The sequence below is a fragment of the Zingiber officinale genome, chromosome 7B, assembly GCF_018446385.1.
Source record: "Zingiber officinale cultivar Zhangliang chromosome 7B, Zo_v1.1, whole genome shotgun sequence".
NCBI classification, from domain to species: Eukaryota; Viridiplantae; Streptophyta; class Magnoliopsida; order Zingiberales; family Zingiberaceae; genus Zingiber; species Zingiber officinale.
This window is the reverse complement of record NC_055999.1, coordinates 102,116,826-102,134,502: the sequence shown is the minus strand read 5'-3', so window position 1 is coordinate 102,134,502 and position 17,677 is coordinate 102,116,826. Positions and strand designations below refer to the sequence as shown.

The 17,677-nt window shown below is 35.2% G+C and overlaps 3 protein-coding genes across 3 annotated transcripts; 2 read left to right on the top strand and 1 right to left on the bottom strand.

Moving 5' to 3' along the window:
* The first annotated feature begins 246 nt into the window (after positions 1–246).
* Positions 247–9,461, top strand: LOC122006591 (OVARIAN TUMOR DOMAIN-containing deubiquitinating enzyme 12-like). The gene is made up of 10 exons (XM_042562147.1): positions 247–426; positions 3,160–3,330; positions 3,522–3,595; positions 6,254–6,308; positions 6,394–6,468; positions 6,815–6,888; positions 7,128–7,176; positions 8,035–8,119; positions 9,083–9,139; positions 9,224–9,461. The coding sequence occupies exons 2-10, from the start codon at positions 3,166–3,168 to the stop codon at positions 9,268–9,270; spliced, it is 681 nt and encodes a 226-aa protein (XP_042418081.1). The 5' UTR covers positions 247–426; positions 3,160–3,165; the 3' UTR covers positions 9,271–9,461.
* A 602-nt stretch (positions 9,462–10,063) lies between these two features.
* Positions 10,064–13,559, top strand: LOC122006588 (nascent polypeptide-associated complex subunit beta-like). The gene is made up of 6 exons (XM_042562142.1): positions 10,064–10,174; positions 11,192–11,259; positions 11,429–11,577; positions 11,652–11,708; positions 11,847–11,885; positions 13,165–13,559. The coding sequence occupies exons 2-6, from the start codon at positions 11,192–11,194 to the stop codon at positions 13,317–13,319; spliced, it is 468 nt and encodes a 155-aa protein (XP_042418076.1). The 5' UTR covers positions 10,064–10,174; the 3' UTR covers positions 13,320–13,559.
* A 344-nt stretch (positions 13,560–13,903) lies between these two features.
* Positions 13,904–17,198, bottom strand: LOC122006587 (RNA-binding protein Y14A-like). The gene is made up of 4 exons (XM_042562141.1): positions 16,865–17,198; positions 15,395–15,531; positions 14,439–14,584; positions 13,904–14,194 (listed from the first exon to the last, which is right to left on the bottom strand). The coding sequence occupies exons 1-4, from the start codon at positions 17,133–17,135 to the stop codon at positions 14,146–14,148; spliced, it is 603 nt and encodes a 200-aa protein (XP_042418075.1). The 5' UTR covers positions 17,136–17,198; the 3' UTR covers positions 13,904–14,145.
* Between the last annotated feature and the right edge of the window lie 479 nt (positions 17,199–17,677).

Sequence of the window (17,677 nt, the reverse complement as noted above, 5' to 3'; positions counted from 1 at the left end):
GCAACGTGATAAATTTATTGAAAGTCATAAAGTGGGTAATGGATTTAATAACCATAAATGTTAAACTCGTTCTAATTTTTATTTTTAATTTTTTTTCTACTTTTTCTTTATCATTATTTTCTCATTAAACTTGCATTTTGCTTTTCAGTGTTTGAATTTAGTGAAAATTACAAATATGGACTCGGGGGGACCTGCCCGTCTGCACGATCCAAAAGCGCGTTAAATTTCCCAAGAAACTCGTCAAATTTCTTGGAGAAATTCGAAAATAACACAAATATCGAGGAGGATCATTCATTTGTGGCACGGAACAAACGCCGGAAGGAGGAGGAGGAGGAGAGACGGAGAAGAGGGCGATCGGAGCAGCACTTGTTCTTTGCTTGCTGATGTTGTCGCCATATCGATCGGGGTTCCTCCTTCAAGTTTGTGGTTCGTCTTCCTCATCCTCATGGTTCCTTCGTTTCTGTAACTCTCAATTTCGGTCGATTGTGGTTAGCCTCTTTGTTTGTTCTTGGGAGGATCTCGTAGTTTCCAGTTTGAGCATCCATGTTGGCTCCCTTCTCCTGTTCGTGGTTTTTGGGATCCTGGATGATGCTTATTTGTAATACCCATGGGTCATGTAGCTAAAGAAGATTGGAGGTATGAGGTTTCGTGTAGATGATTTCAAATAGTTGGGACAGAGAAGGGTTGTTGTTGATTATGATCTTATTAGTATTATTATTTACGTTGATGGATAAGCAAGATGAGCAAGCTTTCAATCCGTCCTCTTCTTTGTTTGATTGGGAGGGTAGCAGGGTTGATGGATCTTGATTATCATAACGACATACTAAAGCGATGTATCCGACTCTAGCCTCCCAATTGCACAAGCAATATCTGTGTTCTTATATTTCTATTAAATATTTCCATATGCCCGCCCATACAATACGTGAGACATCATGATTCTTATTCCACTTGCTCAAGGTTTTGGATTTTTATTTTGACTTGATGCTGCTGCAGCACGGCATTGGTGCTTATAAGCTAGGAAGTAATAGTTTTGAATGTGTCTTTTCCCTGCTTTTGGACTAGATTGCTTTGCTCCATTGATTTGGATATATTTACACATATAACAAAGTTCTAAATAGTAACACAAATTTACTTGAGCACAAGAATGAGAACTTGAAGATGATAAATATGCACACACATTAAAGGGAAGATGAATAATGCATTACAGCATTTTTCCAACACTTTCTGATGACTACAGAAGGAAAGAGGAAATTGGTGTTAGCAACCAAGAGGAGAAGGAGATGATAGCAGAACCCACGCGGAGAAGTGTGAGGAACTTCTGGGCTTAATAAATTGGATCATCCATCTTTCCTCGGCCAAGACATATTTGGCCAGATCAACATGATGGATCAAATGCCATTATGTTCAACTCGTTTTTCTATCCATCTAGTCCCTTCATCAATAAACAAAGAATCTGATCAAATTTTAAGTCATCCATCCTCCCATTAATCCATTTGCTGATATTCGGCCAGATCAAACGCCATTAAGTTCAACTCGATTTTGTATCCATCTAGCCCATTCATCCATAAACAAAGAACCTGATCAAAATTTTAAGTCATCCACCTGCCCTACCAATCCATTCACCGAATTATCTACCCAAATAAGTTGACCTTAGAGCTACAAGTCCCTTTGAAGCAGCACAAGAAGATGGTGTAATTATTAAAAGATATGCGGGGTAGGAATATGAAACTTAGTTTAAAACGTATTAGAGGACGGTAGTAACTTAGACATCATACCTGAAGAATCCTAAGGGCTAAGCATGACATTGTAGGCAGATTGTATCACACAATTTTGAAAGTAGTTTGTTGATATATAAGTATATAAGTCGGCTTAAAGAGTGGACACATAATGATCTTGGTTCAATAGATCTTTTGTGCCCTTACCAACAAAAGAGAAGTGTATTAACTCTTTGTAAATGTTAAACAAGCAATGAGATGCATTTTCAGTAGTTGGCAACTTATAAATTAGGTCTAAAAGGATATTTAGAAAATTAAACTGGTGTTGTCTAATATGATTCTTTAATTCTAGTTTTCCAATCAACAATAAAAGATTGCTAGCACTTTGTAAAAGTTATTTGGTTATATGATATCTGCTTGCTGAAAATTCTAGGGACTTGATCATGTTAAGAACAGATCCACAACTAGCTTGTTTGTGCACTTACCAACAAAGGAGAGGTTTGTTAGCCCTTAGTAAAGGTTAGACAAGCAATGAGATGTATTTTTTGTAGTTCGGTGACTTATAAATTAGGTCTAAAATGATATTTAGAAAATTAAACTGGTATTGACTAATCTGCTTTAGTAATTCTTCTTTTATAATTAACAATAATAAAAGGTTGCTAGTACTTTGTAAAGTTATTTGGAAGTTACAATAAAATGTTGCTAGTGCTTTGTAAAGTTATTTGGAAGTTCCATCATAATGTTTTCTAAAATTCTAGGGACTTGATCATTTTTATAACATGTCAACAACGAAGCTTGTTTGTGCACTTACCAACAAAAGAGAAGTTTGTTGGCCCTTGGTGATATTAAAAAAGTAATTGATCATTTTTATAACATGTCAACAACGAAGCTTGTTTGTGCACTTGCCAACAAAAGAGAAGTTTGTTGGACCTTGGTGAAATTAAAAAAGTAATGATATGCATTTTCTGTAGTTTGGCAATTTATAAATTAGGGCTAAAAGAATATTTAGAGAATTAAACTGATGTTGACTAATCTGATATAGTAATCCTTGTTTTCTAATCAACAATAAAAGATTGCTACCACTTTGTAAAAGTCATTTGGAAGTTATATCATATCTGTTTTTTCTCAAAATCTGGTTGCTTGATCATTTTTACATGTCAACAACAAGGCTTCAGCCCCAGCCAGCTACCTGGCAATTAAATTTCCGAAGAAACTATGTACCATATAACTCTTTTTTGTAAGCACCCATTTTAACAAACATGAACATATTGTTCCATTTTATATTTTTACTTCATTTCATTTTTCATCGTTATGGTGAGTTCTCACCTTTTCATAGGAAAAAAGAAAAAAAAATGAACAGATTGTATTTCCATTTTCCATCATATTGTCTCATGGTCTATGTTGTAAGGTGCTTTTTTCATACTGAAACCATTTTATTCTCCAGGTGCATATGGCACGTATATATCAGAATGAGGCTGGCCCTTCAACAAATATATTAAGCAGTTACGAGAATGACACTAAGGATGATAGGACGATTGCACTCATTCTCTCAGAAGAATACGCCAACTTAGACAATGCCATTGCTAGACGCCTTTCCAATTTGTCTTCAGTGCCTGTATGATGTTGTTTCTTGCTTTTTGGGTGCTTTGTGAATTAGTCAATGTTTGATTGCGGTTGTGAGTCCTTTTATGTATAGAAACATTATGGAAGCAGATGAAATTGCATGTATGTTTGATATTTATCTTTTTTGTTTCAACTAGTTTTTCCTAAGTAACTTTAAACTTCTAACATTTGATATTCTGGCAGCACGTACCACGAGTAAACTCATTCTTCCCAAGCTTTAGTGATGCCAGTCTAGATCACCAACGACTTTTTCAGAGGTTCGTTTCCTTTCTTGGAAATTTTTAATTGGCTACACACATATGCTTATAGTTGTGATGCTTGTATCGCATGCTTTTCTAATTTCCTCCAGTTAAAACCTCTTATAAGCTCTACTATAATGTTGTTTTCTTTTCCATGATATTTTCTACCCACTTTAAATGATAAGGAGGGGAGACAACCTATAGAGTAAGAGAGAAAAGGAAATAGAAAGAAAGGAAAAGGGGCAACATCACTAAGGGAGATGAGAAAAAGAGAGAGGGTTCTAGAGAAGCGAGGGAGAGAGAAACAAGGACAATGGCCATTGCTTCGTAGGAAGAAAATGACAAGAGATGGATGGAGGAAGATATGAGGGAAAGAAAGAAACTTTGGGTGAAGAGGGAGAGTTAAAGAGAGAAGAAAGGGAGAGAGAGGTAGATAGAGGGAAAGAAAGAAACTTTGCCCTCTTAAAGTAATAATATATATTTAAATTAAAAATGTTTGATTGGATGACAAAGTCAGCTTTATGTTTGCGTTTATTAGGTTATTTTGATAGACAAGCCCAATTGAAAATTTATATAAGTTTATATATGTGATTAGCACCAAAAAAATGTGTAATTATGTTGGTTAGTCCTAGGAAGATCGTACCGGTTCCACTGTACAAAAATTTTGTACAAGTGTCGAATCTTTCCTAAATAACCTATTGTGTTCTTTAGAAGTTAAATTAGGAATCGCAAACGGAACTTAATATTATTGATTCCAAATTTAACTTATCTGTTCTTAATGGTTTAGACTTGGATCGCAGGCGGAACTTAACACTATTGATCCAAATCCACCTATGTTATAAATTCAATTAAATATTAATTTCCAAAATTGGCTTCCAGGTTAAACATGGCGAGACACTAGACCTTCTTGGATATGGAAGCAACCACCACTTCCTAGACAAAGCCTTTTAAGGAAAGCTAATATTTAATTTCCTTATATAACTCTAGGTTTAACCAAAAGTAACAATCGAATCACAAATTCGAAAAACAAAAAACACAAACTCGAATAACAAATTCGAGAAACTAGAATCTAATGCCTTTTGTGTTTGGAATTCATACAAAGAAAAATAACTAGCATGATGCGGAAGAAAATGACTAGTTATATCTTCTCTTTGTATGCTAATGACCTCGAGATCTTCTGCCGTATTTCTCGCCTCGCCTTGGACGTCGTGTGGGCGACGAACCTCCAAGATGAACATATCTCATGAGGCCTCCTCTCCCCTTCTTTTATATTACTTGCCCAAGACAAATAGGGAAAGACTTTTTACAAAAATTAAAATCTTCCTCTTGTTTTTTCTTTTCCCTTTTTATTTTTCTTTTTCTTTCCTCTTGATTGATTCAATCATCAAACATGGATTGATTTATCTTGATTGTCCGACCCCTTGCTTGGGCACCAAGCAAGGGTGGCCGACCACAATAACAAGGAAAGAAATAACCTTTGTAAAAATTTTATAAGCAAAGAAAAAACTCTTATAAAATTTTACAAGCTCTCTTTCAACTTCCTAAAGTGAATGTTAAAAAAGGAAAGTTTTAAAAATTAAAACCATGTTTTAAAATTTAAAAATTCTCTTCTAAAATTTCCTTTTTTAACATGGTTAGAAAATTTCAAATTTAAAACTTCTTTTCCTTTTTTCTTAAAACCATGAGGATGGTTAAAAAAGGAAAGTTTTAAAACTTTTAAATTTTCTTTTAAACCATGTGACCTAATTCAAATAAGGAAAGTTTTATATTTTAAAAACTCTCTTTTAAAACTTGTAGTTTTCTACAAAGAGAAGATTTTAAAAATTCAAAACACCCCTCCTATTTGAATTTATTATGACTGGCCCCTCTTTGCTTGGACACCAAGCAAAGGGCCGGCCCCTTTGTGAAGGAGATTGGTCGGCCCCTTTGGCTTGGTCACCAAGCCATGGGCCGACCTCTTCTTGGACACCAAGAAGGGCTTTATATGGGTGGACTTAGTCTCCTTGTGTTTAAGATAACAAATGTTCATTAATTAAGTCTCGACAACTCACTTAATTAATATCTAGCTCAAGAGTAGTACCACTTAACTTCATTGTCATGTTGGACTAAGTCCATTTGCAGGAATCCTTATGACTCCTCTTGGGGACATTCTTAACCTAGATTACTAGTTCTATAATCGACAACACACACTATAAGTAATATCATTTCCCAACTTATCGGGCCTATTAATTTATCGAGCTAAATCTCACCCATTGATAAGTTAAAGAAATAAATACTAAATATATGTGCTTGTTATTATATTAGGATTAAGAGCACACACTTCCATAATAAATAATTTATTAGTCAAGATAAATTAATACCTAATTACACTACGACTATTCCAATGGTTTGTTTCTTTCTATCTTAGTCGTGAGCAACTGTATATAATTTATAAATAACTGATAACATGATTTTCTGTGTGTGACACCACACACCATGTTATCTACAATATAAGTCAATTGAACAACTACACTTAACAAATAAAATGTAGACATTTGACCAATGTGATTCTTTTATTTCAAAAATAAATGTTTACAAAAGCTAGGCTTTTAGTATACACTCTAACAAATTATACAATAAATTGTAGTTCTTTCTTGTTTTATTAGATTTAACACTGACAATTATATTCTATGCTAGATTAAATGCTTATGGCCTATATGAAGTTAAGGTCTCCGGGGATGGCAATTGTCAGGTAGATACTTGGTACTTCATTTTTTCAGTGATTACATATGATCTTGGAAGACTCAATGCCTACTGATGTCCTCTCCATATGGAAGTTTCGTGCACTCTCAGATCAGCTATACAGGTCTGCAGAATATCACAAGCATGTTCGTAAAGAGATAGTGAAGCAGGTTTGACTAAGTTTATTCTGTTTATATATTATTTGGTTTATTGTTTTATTATCATTATGGATTATTGTGGCATATCTATAAGTTTGAGTAGCTTATGCCATTCTAATATTCAGCTTCATTGAATAGTTCCTATTTTTCTACTTTAAAGCCTTTTTTATTATAAAATATTATATTTGATAAAAAATTCTGATTGATATCTAATTATCCGGATTGTTTATGTTACCCTTGCTCTGGTCTTGTTTTGTTAGTTTATTAGAAGGTTATCTTAATTTTTGTTGTATTTCAAAGGAACAATAAAGGTATTTATCATTTCTTACATTCTTTTTTTAATCATTTTATAATGCAGCTTAAGGAGTTCCGCTCATACTATGAAGGATATGTACCCATGAAGTACAAGCGTTATTATAAGAAAATGGCCAAGTAAGTCATTTACACTATTTTACATTTTTGATTTAGTGTTTTATTGATTTAGAGGTTAGGAAGTGCTGGCTTAACCATGTCAAAAATGAATCAGGCTAAAGCTTGCCCACATCTTGTTCTCGCTATGCCTTGTGATGTCTGCCTAGTGGCTAGCTGCTTTTAAAAAATGAAAAATTCTCTCTGTATTTCATTATGGATGAGCTACTAGTATAGGTCATTGATGTAATATTATTATACAGATTCGGTGAATGGGGAGATCATGTTACCTTACAAGCTGCAGCTGATAAGGTATATAGATTTTGGTTCATGTGAATGATACTGATCTGCACCAAGGTTTACTATGATCTGATACATTCTTGTTTTTGCTGATCTTGTTATTTTTGAAGCATTAGCACCTGCCAAATTCTGACACGATGTTTACTGATTGAAACATGAATTGACACATTCTTCTATGAGGAACTTTAATTTTGAGTCAGCAATGCAATAGATATTTAAATCTTATCCTCTTTCTTGGAACAATCAGGGAATTTAGCTGCTCAAATGACTCTTTTGGAGTTTTAACTACTCTGAACTTATCAGAGCCTGCTCTATATTATGATGTACTGGCAAATTTTCATTTTTAATCCTTATATGGATGACCTATCTTTGATATGGATGGCTTCTCATTAAGTGAAATTTTTGCCCCTTTGACATGTGTAACTTGATAGTGCTGCCAACAGAAACAACAATAACTATTAGGAGTTCATGGATGGCTATTTAAATTTCACATGTGGTAATCTGATTGTTGCTATTTCATCCATCCCTATTTGCACTCTCTAGTTTTATTCCAAACAATTATGACCACACTACCCTTCCTTTGGTTCCCTGAGTGACAAGAATGAGTGGGCTGATTTTGTCAATGTGGAATTATGTTTATGCACACTTAAGATTGACACTCTTTATCATAGTTCTGGCAATAGGACTACCTAAATAATGTTTCTTTTATAGTGGGCTGATTTTGTATTCTAATTGATTTGAGAATCTGTTTTTGACCAAAATATTTCTTAGAAGCTCTAGTTGTAATATGAGCAATTTCTGTTAGTTATTCTAGATTCTTTGTGCATTAATCAATATTGATAAAAAGTAATTTTGTTTATTTATGTGCAGTTTCAAGCAAAAATATGCCTTCTAACTTCATTTAGAGATACATCTTTTATTGAGATCATGCCACAAAATCAGGCACCTCAAAGAGGTAATTCTGCATACTTCTATTAGCAGTGTTGCTTCTTTTTTGCACTATTCTTTCCAGTACTTTAACTATGATAAAATAAGTAGAAAAATGTGAAGTTTGTTTTCTGTTTCTAAGCCCTGCAAAAGTGTGGTTTTTATCACATTATTTTGCGCTACTAAACGAGCTGTGTTAGTAAAATAATAGTTCCCGAATTAATAGGCTATCTAATGACCCCATCAGCCTGAGTAGTGAGCTTCACAAACTTATGTGACAGTATCTACCGTGCTCATCCACCCATGCGTGTAATCACTTGAAATCTCATGTTAATTACTGTATTGTGTCAATTGACTTTGATTCTTCAGCGCTAAAGTAAATTGATAGTCATGTTTTGCTGATCGAAAAGTAATCATGACAACCAATCATACAAAGTTGTTCGACAAGTATCCATGTTTTATTTAAGACGGGTGTAATCTTACACTCAACCATCTGATCTGCCTTAAACTTTTAACATTAGAACTCCTACCATAAGGGAACAGGTACAGAACTCCGTTCTTGGCGTTCTCTTCTTCCCCAGTTGTAGGCATTCATTGCGAAGGTGTCTCAGGAACCTGCACAGACAACACAGCTCAGGCATCAACTCTTATACCATATTGCCATCAGTTGGTGTTGATGCAGGAAGGTCTTCTTGGGGATTGAGACATGGACCTTTACAGGGTTAAGATAGTGGTAGGAACTAGGCAGTAGGTGAATTGGAAAACTCATTTTCGTAAGTTTGTTTCGGATTTTTTTGTGCATCATATATTATTTATTCATTCGATACAACCTTTATAGGGTACATATAGTGGTAGGATCTAAGAAGTAGGTGAATTAGAAAGCTCATTTCAGAAGTTTGTTTCAGTTTTCTTTTTTCCTGAGAATGCCACAATTATTGCCTTAATTTCTTTGTGCATAATGTTTTATTTATTTGCTTATTTTATATTCCAGAGCTATGGCTGAGTTTCTGGTCCGAGGTGCACTATAATTCCATCTACGAACTACGAGGTTCTCGATCAATCAACCATTTTGAGATGGTGTTTTACATTACCGCTGTCTACTAATAACATTTGCATTCAATTGTTTCTACAGATCTTCGTATGCAACCCAAGCCTAGAAAGAAGTATTGGCTATTCTAATGTCTTCTTATATGTTGGGAATGACAGAGAACCATTTGGATGGCTATGTACATTAAAAAAAAACATCACTGATTTTGATTTTTCATATAATTTGCTTCTCGTTTTATTATTTATGCACAGATTGCATTTTTTACTTGTACTATGACACTGGTACTGTTAATGCCATTCTTTGTATTCTTTATAACTATCGACATTTATTTTGTATCTGTTAGCAAAACTAGCCCCACAATTTCCGAGCTTCCATAATTTTGTTCAAGACTCTTTCACTAAGGTCAACCATTTTCGACTATCTGTTGTAATGATCTCGTGAATCACACACTGGATTACGAGCTATAAATGCTTTATTCTTTTATCTAATTTTTTAAACTGATTAATTTTGCAGACGACCAATTTAATTTTATGAAAATTTTTTTACCGATGAATCTAACATTCTAGATTTATCATCCCAGCATCATAATTAAAATGAAATCATGAATATTTAGGAGACCGCGTGAATAGATGAGGGCACTAGGAACGCTTAAATGAAGATTATGCTGTATGCTTATGTTCACAAACAGTGTGATAGCACAGCTTACACCTCGATTAATAAAAATATATATAAAAAAGTTTTCGCAGTAAAAAAAATATATATTTCTATATAAACAATGTGGTGTATCAGCAAATGCGGATCCAAGATGCATCAGCCAACACGGATCGGTTTATTCCTACCGGGTTTCGGGCATTTTAGCCCGATGATCGTGTTGCCACTTTCGTCATTTTCATTGGCGTTCAGGGCTAATTTAGTAATTAGGTTGTCGTCGTAGTCAGCCATTTATATGCGCTCCTTCGCCCTATCTCTTCCCTTCGAATCAAGTTGCGGCGTCAGCGGCCTCCTCTCTGCTCAATCACAGGCTGCATCGCAAAGGTAACGAATTTTCTTCTTTTCCGTTGCTAAATCCATTACTTTTGATGTATGTTTTTTTTTACCTGTGCGCTTATGGGTTTCTGGCTTATTAAGGCTTCTGTTTTTTTTTGTTTTAATCGATTTTACGTATGTTTAAGAGCAAGATCTGGTTTCTGTCTGCTGTGCTTCTTGCCTATTGGTTTGTCCTTTTGTTGGGAGATCCATCCTGATCTTTGTCTACTCATTTTTTCCGCTAGCCGCGTCTTTGGTAATAGGCTCTACTTTTGCCTGTGAATCGAGTACTTTTTTTTTTTTTTTGGCTTTTTTGATAACCATTTTATGGATTTTGAGTTTATTTTCCTATTCCGAAGTCGCTCCTGCCTTTCTCTTCTTTATGGTTTCCACGCTTGGACGAGTGTCACCTGTGTAACTCTTCCCTGCGGTCAATTTATGGACAGTGGAGATGTGCTTTTATTGTCTTCTCCTGCAAACTTATTTCTAATTAATTGTATTAGGCAGTAATTGTTTATGAGGGGATTATTGATTTTACGTAGGTGATTAGGGGACTTTGATGGGCTTCCAAAACTTGTGCTACTAGCTATGTATGTTCATATCTTGATCATCTATAGCTTTGCCAATGGATTTAATTGTTTATGGTCAACATATCGGTTGCTAAGTTTTTTTTGTTATAATCTTCCGTTGGAGAGCTTTAATCCATCGCCATTTGGTGGATGGGTGACTTAGGCTTATTTTTTCACCTAGTACTTACTAATATTTAGAGTGAAAAATAAAACATAGTGGCTTCTTGGTCTATACCAAAATATGTGTAATGAGGATTATTGTTTTTGTTTGAATTTTAAAATTTTTGATCAAAGAGGAGTGAGTAATCAGGACATTTCTTGAAAAAACCTTATGATCTTGCCACTAAGTTGGTGTTTGCCAGCTGTAAAAATTGAAAGCTTTTGCTCAAGGACAATTTTCTAGCTTGATAAGGCACCATGTAATTCTGAAGTCACAAAATGTTTAAATTCTGTGCAGATGGATGTGGAGAAGCTTAGGAGGATGGCTGGTGTTGTTCGCACCGGCGGAAAAGGAAGTGTACGGAGGTAAATTTTGTTTTATTGCCACATTTGGGACAAATTTACACAAATTTAACTGTCTATTTGCTTATCATTGATTATAGCCCGATTCTAGAATTCTTGCTCATGTGCAATTTTGTTAATAGCTTATGGTGGTTGGTTGAACATATTTATTTTTCCTTGTCCCTTTTATCAGAAAGAAGAAGGTGGTTCACAAGGCTACAACAACAGATGACAAGAGGCTTCAAAGCACTTTGAAAAGAATAGGCGTAAATTCCATCCCTGCTATAGAAGAAGTCAATATTTTTAAGGATGATCATGTCATTCAATTTATTAATCCTAAAGGTAAGCACATCATAAGCATAAAAAAGCATTGATTAATTGCTGATTTACGCTCTGGTTTCCCTTTGTTTACTCAGTACAAGCTTCAATTGCTGCAAACACATGGGTTGTCAGTGGGGCTTCTCAGACAAAGAGTAAGTTATCTGATTAATATCAAGCGGAAGAGTTATTAGTCTAATATAAGAATCTGATATACATTAACTATAGTTTGTATATCTTCTTTCAAACTTCATCATTCTTTGAGAATCACTAATTCAAAATTTTCTTGACAGAACTTCAAGATCTGCTGCCCGGGATCATTAACCAACTTGGTACTTTTATCTCTACCCCTCTGTGGTTGTTCAGCACTATCTTTAGTGACCGTTCTTGACTTTCATTTGTTAATCTTCAATACTATTTTCACTGATTTATAGTTGTCCGACCCATGACATAATGTTCATAGCCCAACAGAAAAATCTTCACTTGAAACAGGTTTTTAAGCCATACCCTTAGGTTGTTCACTTTTTGTTGTTGATTGTTAGATAGATATTTATGGAATCGTATTTTCCCTCTGCTAGCTCAATTGTATTTAGTATGCTATACCCTTAGGTGGTCATTTCTTCTCTGTTTGCATTTGTTTATATGGGATGGTGACTTAATAACTCAATTCGTTTATATTGGAATGGTGAAATGTTATTATGACTCGAGTTGTTACTTTGTCCTTCAAGGTATGGTTGTTTAAAGTCGAACTGAACTAGCCTACCTGACCATAAAAGGGGACCTGATTCCCTCACTGGTTTAGTTGTTTATGAGATCGAAAATGTTCAAAAATTGGGAAAGCTCAAATGAATTGGCTTGTTTTAGTAACTAGTGAAAATCAGCCAGTCCAACCAAAATCAGAGCAGCATTGTCAAAGACTTTGAATGGTTGAAAACACACTTGTTTTAACCAAATCTAATTATATAACAAATCTAGTTTCCCTCAAAACTGCAGTTGACACATACTCCTACTCTCTTAACCTTGCTGACAGCTGCAAACAGACACCTGCTGGCCCCCTCTTTGCCCTGTGCTCAATAACCAATCCTAGATTTCCTCATGTCCTTGCCTGCATCTGCTGCCCCACCGAACAAATCTCCCTGTTGATGGTTGACGACTAATGTAGGCACACCAAGCATTTCACACCTTCACTCTGTTGGTTGTTTCCTTAGCCTGTCTTCTGCTATTCCATTCCTACACCAGCAAGTCCAGCCATCCAATGCCTCTAGGTTATGAACCAACACTGGTCAACCTAACCGATAGGTCCTCTTCTTAATCTTTCATATTTAATGTAGGACTTTAGTTTTAAAACCTGTATTAGATTAGTTGTTAAGGACCAGTTTCTAATTGATACTTCTTAGGTTTTAGTAAATAGGATTTTCTATTGCTTTATATACAATTATGATTTATCATAACTAACTTTTCGGATGGTTGTATTAAATATAAACTGGACTGATTAATCTAATTGTTTAATCAGTTTGATCAGGGAATCAGTACCTTCGAGCTTGGTTCAAATTTTGGTTTTGTTTTCGCAATTATGCTCCTAAGTATGCACTATTGTGTTCCTTCTTCCAGGCCCTGACAACTTAGAGAACCTGAAGAGGCTTGCTGAGCACCTACAGAAGCATGCGCCTCCTGCTAAGACCGAGCAGGATGATGATGACGACGTCCCTGAGCTGGTGTCCGGAGAGACATTTGAAGCTACTGCAGACGGAAATCAAGCTTCGTAGAGAAATTATACTTTCAGATAATTTATTTTAGACATTTCAGGTGCTTGTTAAGTCTTAGCATTCAAGATGCAAATCTTTTTTGTTCTTTCCTTTTCTTTAGAATGGTTTAGAGTAACTCGCACTGTATTTGGTGGCGGAGTTCCACCTGAAGCTCAAGATCATGGAATTCCCAAATGGCAATGTACCTCGTTTAACTCTTTTTAACAAATTATTTTCTCAAACAACCAAAATTACGGTTCATCGTCTTTCACCCGTCTTGAATGAGATTTTACTGTCATTATTAAAGATCCTTAGCACGCTGATTGCTCATGTAAATTGTAATTCTGATTTAAGCCGTTGGAATCAGTGCAATAAGAAAGTCACTGTTGGAAAACGTTTAGGCTCATAAGTGTCTTAGAATCTACGAGTAGATCCAAGTTGCTGTATAATCACTAGCAAGAATATCTCTAGCAGCAACAAAATTACTCGGTCAAGTTATTTGTGATCCAGTAATTAAAGATACACTACAGGTCATTAAACATCAGCAAATCCCAAAGACTGAAAATATTGCATCTTGAATTGGTATACGATAACTGACAAACCAATTGTCAAAACCAACCTCGGATATATCATGACTTAGCAAAATATGAAATAACCAAGGTGCCATTAAAATCACTAAGCAATACCACAAACATCAACTAAAGCAGACAATGGTAAGCATTAATATGAAATACAAGCACAATCACTCTTCAACTTCTCAAGATTCCATTGCAGTCCTGTGTTTTCCCATTGAATTAGATCTAATAGAGATCCAAAGGTAAGAGGATAACATCCAAGCAACGTAGCTTCAGTATCTTCTCCTAGGGGGGCTCCTTGAACGATGAGCTCGTGGGGATCTGTAATGAGAAACACAATCAAATAGATGAAAAGGCAATTTCAGACTTCTCACATACTATCAAAAAGATTGAATAAAATAGGAAAAAATATCAAATAATATTTGCAATATAGATGAGACGAATAAACCACCAAGTTTGAGAATGCAGAAATGGAAATTTATTCATAGCTCAATTCTTGAAAAATCAAATAATTAGATGCCTAGATATGAGGTCGCAAAAAAATCACATCTTATTAAGAAATTACCTTCTCCTAGTGATTTTCCGCTTAACTGGACCTTTGCTGAAGGCCCAATCAACAAAAATTGTCTGTGTAAGGAGCTCAGTTCCATTAAGTGTTGTAATTGCAGCCTGTGCTTCCTCATAGTTCTCATATTCAATTAGAGCATAACCCTAAACAAGCAAAAAGTACACGTCAAAACTTTAATGCAAAAAAAGAGGAAATGTTAGAAAAAGAAGATAGATAAGTTTAATTTTGCCATGTTGAAGTTTTGACCCAAGTTTTAATAGATCTAGCATCAAGAATGTGATTAATTTTGTTTGCTTTCCTCTGGATGTCATTCTCAAGAAGTATTTAAAAACAACTATTTTGTAAGATATATTTGTAACAAACAAGAGACACCCATTCTTGAACCCAAGACCCCTTATTGCTGCCCCTAAACTACACTCACCCATATTTAATCATTAGCTTGATTGGCATTCAATCCTAGTTGACAGATTCAGGATGGTGACATTGTGATCTAAACATATGGTATAGTTAATATGAACCACGGCTTCATGTTTATATTTAATATTTACAAAACACAAATGCAGTTGTAGATAAATGGAACAGAAAGACAAAAGTGATGCACAAAGCAAGCAACATAAACCAGGCTACATTGACTACCCAGTTACAAGACTAATTTGCTATGACATGGTAGATATGAGAGAATTCTCAAGGTACCACCTAAAAATATTGATTTGAATGCTTTCATCTGTTAGTGTTTCAAATTATTCATCTAGAATAGCTATGACATGGTAGAATGGGACCACTAAGTCATTCTAAAGAAATTAGCCAACTAAAGCCTTTCTGTTCAGTGCAAATGAATACTATAATGCATAATACTTTGTACAACAAAATGGGCAATTATTCAGTAATATCTTCTTTTCCAGTACTTCAAACATGGATAATTTTACCAAGTTTAAAAATATTATTATAACTACCTTCACAAAACCAGTGCGGCGGTCAAGATTTAAATGCAAATTTTTTACTTGACCAAATTCACGAAAGGCATTATGAAGATCATCTTCCTGTGCTTCTTCATGAACTCCAGATACTAACACAATCCATCCCTCAATAGCTGCAAGAGGAAATTTGTATTAGTCATAAGCAATTCCATAAATGGCATGACTAAGCAAAAATTTGGGACTTCTTCACCACAAAAAATGAAACAAAAGGTAAAACAAAACAATAACCTTTTAAAACAAAAAAAAAACCAAGTACAAACATAGAATCTTAAACAACATGAAAGAAACAAATATCTTATAATAAAGGTCTGTTTCATATACAATAAGAGAATCCTAAACACAATGAAAGAGATAAACATCCTGCAATGAAGATTTATTTCATCGTTCATGCTCCAAATCATCAATTTTCATTATAAATTGAAATATGAGAAGACTTAGAAACAACTTGTACCATATATCCCATTGCCAATACATCACCAACACACAAAAATTTAAAATCTTGATCACGTTATTGCTAAATTTAAATTCCCTAATATTAAAAAAAACCGTAGAATATGCTAGACCAAAAATCAGCATCTCAATCGTTTAACTTGATTTGAAACTTGCACTTAAAAGATATAAATCTCTATAAGAAAAATGAATATCCCATTTTGTACAAAGTTTTAAAAAACTACAAAGACAAGAATCACCATCATTTTTCACAAATCATAAGACTTAAACACTACAACCGAGTTTGAAGCCTAGGTAAATCAAGCTGGTGTTGGATATGCTAACTTTTAGAGGGTTTCCTCATTCATTTCAGATATATTCTTCTCATTTGCTGCAAAGGTAAGTAGATAAACATCCGTGCATACAATGATACACCATAACTCAAGGGATACACATAGCATGATGAGGAAAACGAACTGAAAGAATCCATTCTTTTTACCATACAATTGAGCAAGCAGGGTATGGATTGCCTTTGTTGGGATTAGACTATACCAGATACAAGAATCCACGCTTTTGACGTATATCATGTTTCTCATGTCGACAATCACGGCAACCATAAATTCTGCTCGGATAACTTGAATCAGGCATTACAAAACTACGTCAATGAATTCAAAGGATACAATGTTCAGATGTTTATTAAAAAAAAAAAATAGTTGCAGGGCATCCTATCTCAAAACAACAGGTGGAATCACACCGATCAGTTAAAAGGATTGGACTGAATCTCATAGACGATCACAAATGACAACATCCTACATTGTTGCACATTTTTTTCCCGTTATCCTTTCACTTGTTTTTTACAAAAAAAAATGTTTTTTTCTTAAAGAAAATTAAGAGATCTATGAACGTTGCCATGATATGGTAAATAAGATGAACATACAAAATGGAGTACTATGCTAAAAAAACAACGAAAAGGCATAAAAAGGAAGCATCGCTCAGCATTAGGGTTTCCCGACTTACATCGCTGTGGCCCCGGACCTCCATCTGAATCGAGGGAATCGAAATCCCTGGCAGACAGATGGCTGCCGCGATCCGGACCCGCCTCGTCGCGGAAGCCCCGGCCTTTGGTCTTCCTGGGTATTAATCCGGAGGAGCCGACGCCAGCGATGGTGGATCGGAGCTTAAGGGCAGGCGAGGGATCCGCCTCGGCGATGCCAACCTCCTCGTCCATGAGATCGTCCTCGTCAGGCTCAAAATCCACCACCTCAACGTCACCTACAGCAGCCGCCATGGTCTTCCCCTGCCCCCTCTCTCTCTGTCCTCCCGCTCTGTATGGCTTAGGAAATGTTAAGCTATCACTATTTAAAGATAAGCAATATTGTTTAATAAATATATAAAAATGATTATAATAAACATTTAAAAACTTTATTTTAGTTTTAGAATTAAAATTTATTTAGTAAAGAATAATCAATAGTTTGAAATAAGTGAATCGGGTCGATATTTCTTTTCTACTAATTTATATAACCAATTCCTAATTTTTCCCATCCGTCCAAATAACCCAGCCGCATCTCATCTAGCCGTTCAAATTTCCGGAAACCGTGCTCAATTCTCACGACAGTTACGGGTGAGACCAGTTAAACGCTTCACTGTTCCGCAAGTACGCTGTACCGCACTCCGTTAATCGCTGTCGTGGGGGAGACACACACGTTTCAAAAGTCGCCATAGAGGATTGGGTTTCGATGGGATGAATCTGTCCTTTATTTGTAAACGTGGGTTTATTCTGTGGATCCTGATTGGTGTCTTGTTGTGTTGCATCTTCATAAATAAAAATCT

Excerpts from the sequence above, each read along its gene's own strand:
- LOC122006591 (XM_042562147.1), top strand. The coding sequence starts at position 3,166 with ATGGCACGTATATATCAGAATGAGGCTGGCCCTTCAACAAATATATTA. Across the intron at positions 6,469-6,814 it reads GTAAAGAGATAGTGAAGCAG|CTTAAGGAGTTCCGCTCATA; the intron begins GTTTGACTAAGT and ends TTTATAATGCAG. Across the intron at positions 7,177-8,034 it reads TACAAGCTGCAGCTGATAAG|TTTCAAGCAAAAATATGCCT; the intron begins GTATATAGATTT and ends ATTTATGTGCAG.
- LOC122006588 (XM_042562142.1), top strand. The coding sequence starts at position 11,192 with ATGGATGTGGAGAAGCTTAGGAGGATGGCTGGTGTTGTTCGCACCGGC. Across the intron at positions 11,260-11,428 it reads GGAAAAGGAAGTGTACGGAG|AAAGAAGAAGGTGGTTCACA; the intron begins GTAAATTTTGTT and ends CCCTTTTATCAG. Across the intron at positions 11,886-13,164 it reads CGGGATCATTAACCAACTTG|GCCCTGACAACTTAGAGAAC; the intron begins GTACTTTTATCT and ends TCCTTCTTCCAG.
- LOC122006587 (XM_042562141.1), bottom strand. The coding sequence starts at position 17,135 with ATGGCGGCTGCTGTAGGTGACGTTGAGGTGGTGGATTTTGAGCCTGAC. Across the intron at positions 14,585-15,394 it reads GCCGCACTGGTTTTGTGAAG|GGTTATGCTCTAATTGAATA; the intron begins GTAGTTATAATA and ends TTGCTTGTTTAG. Across the intron at positions 14,195-14,438 it reads CGGAAAATCACTAGGAGAAG|ATCCCCACGAGCTCATCGTT; the intron begins GTAATTTCTTAA and ends TTCTCATTACAG.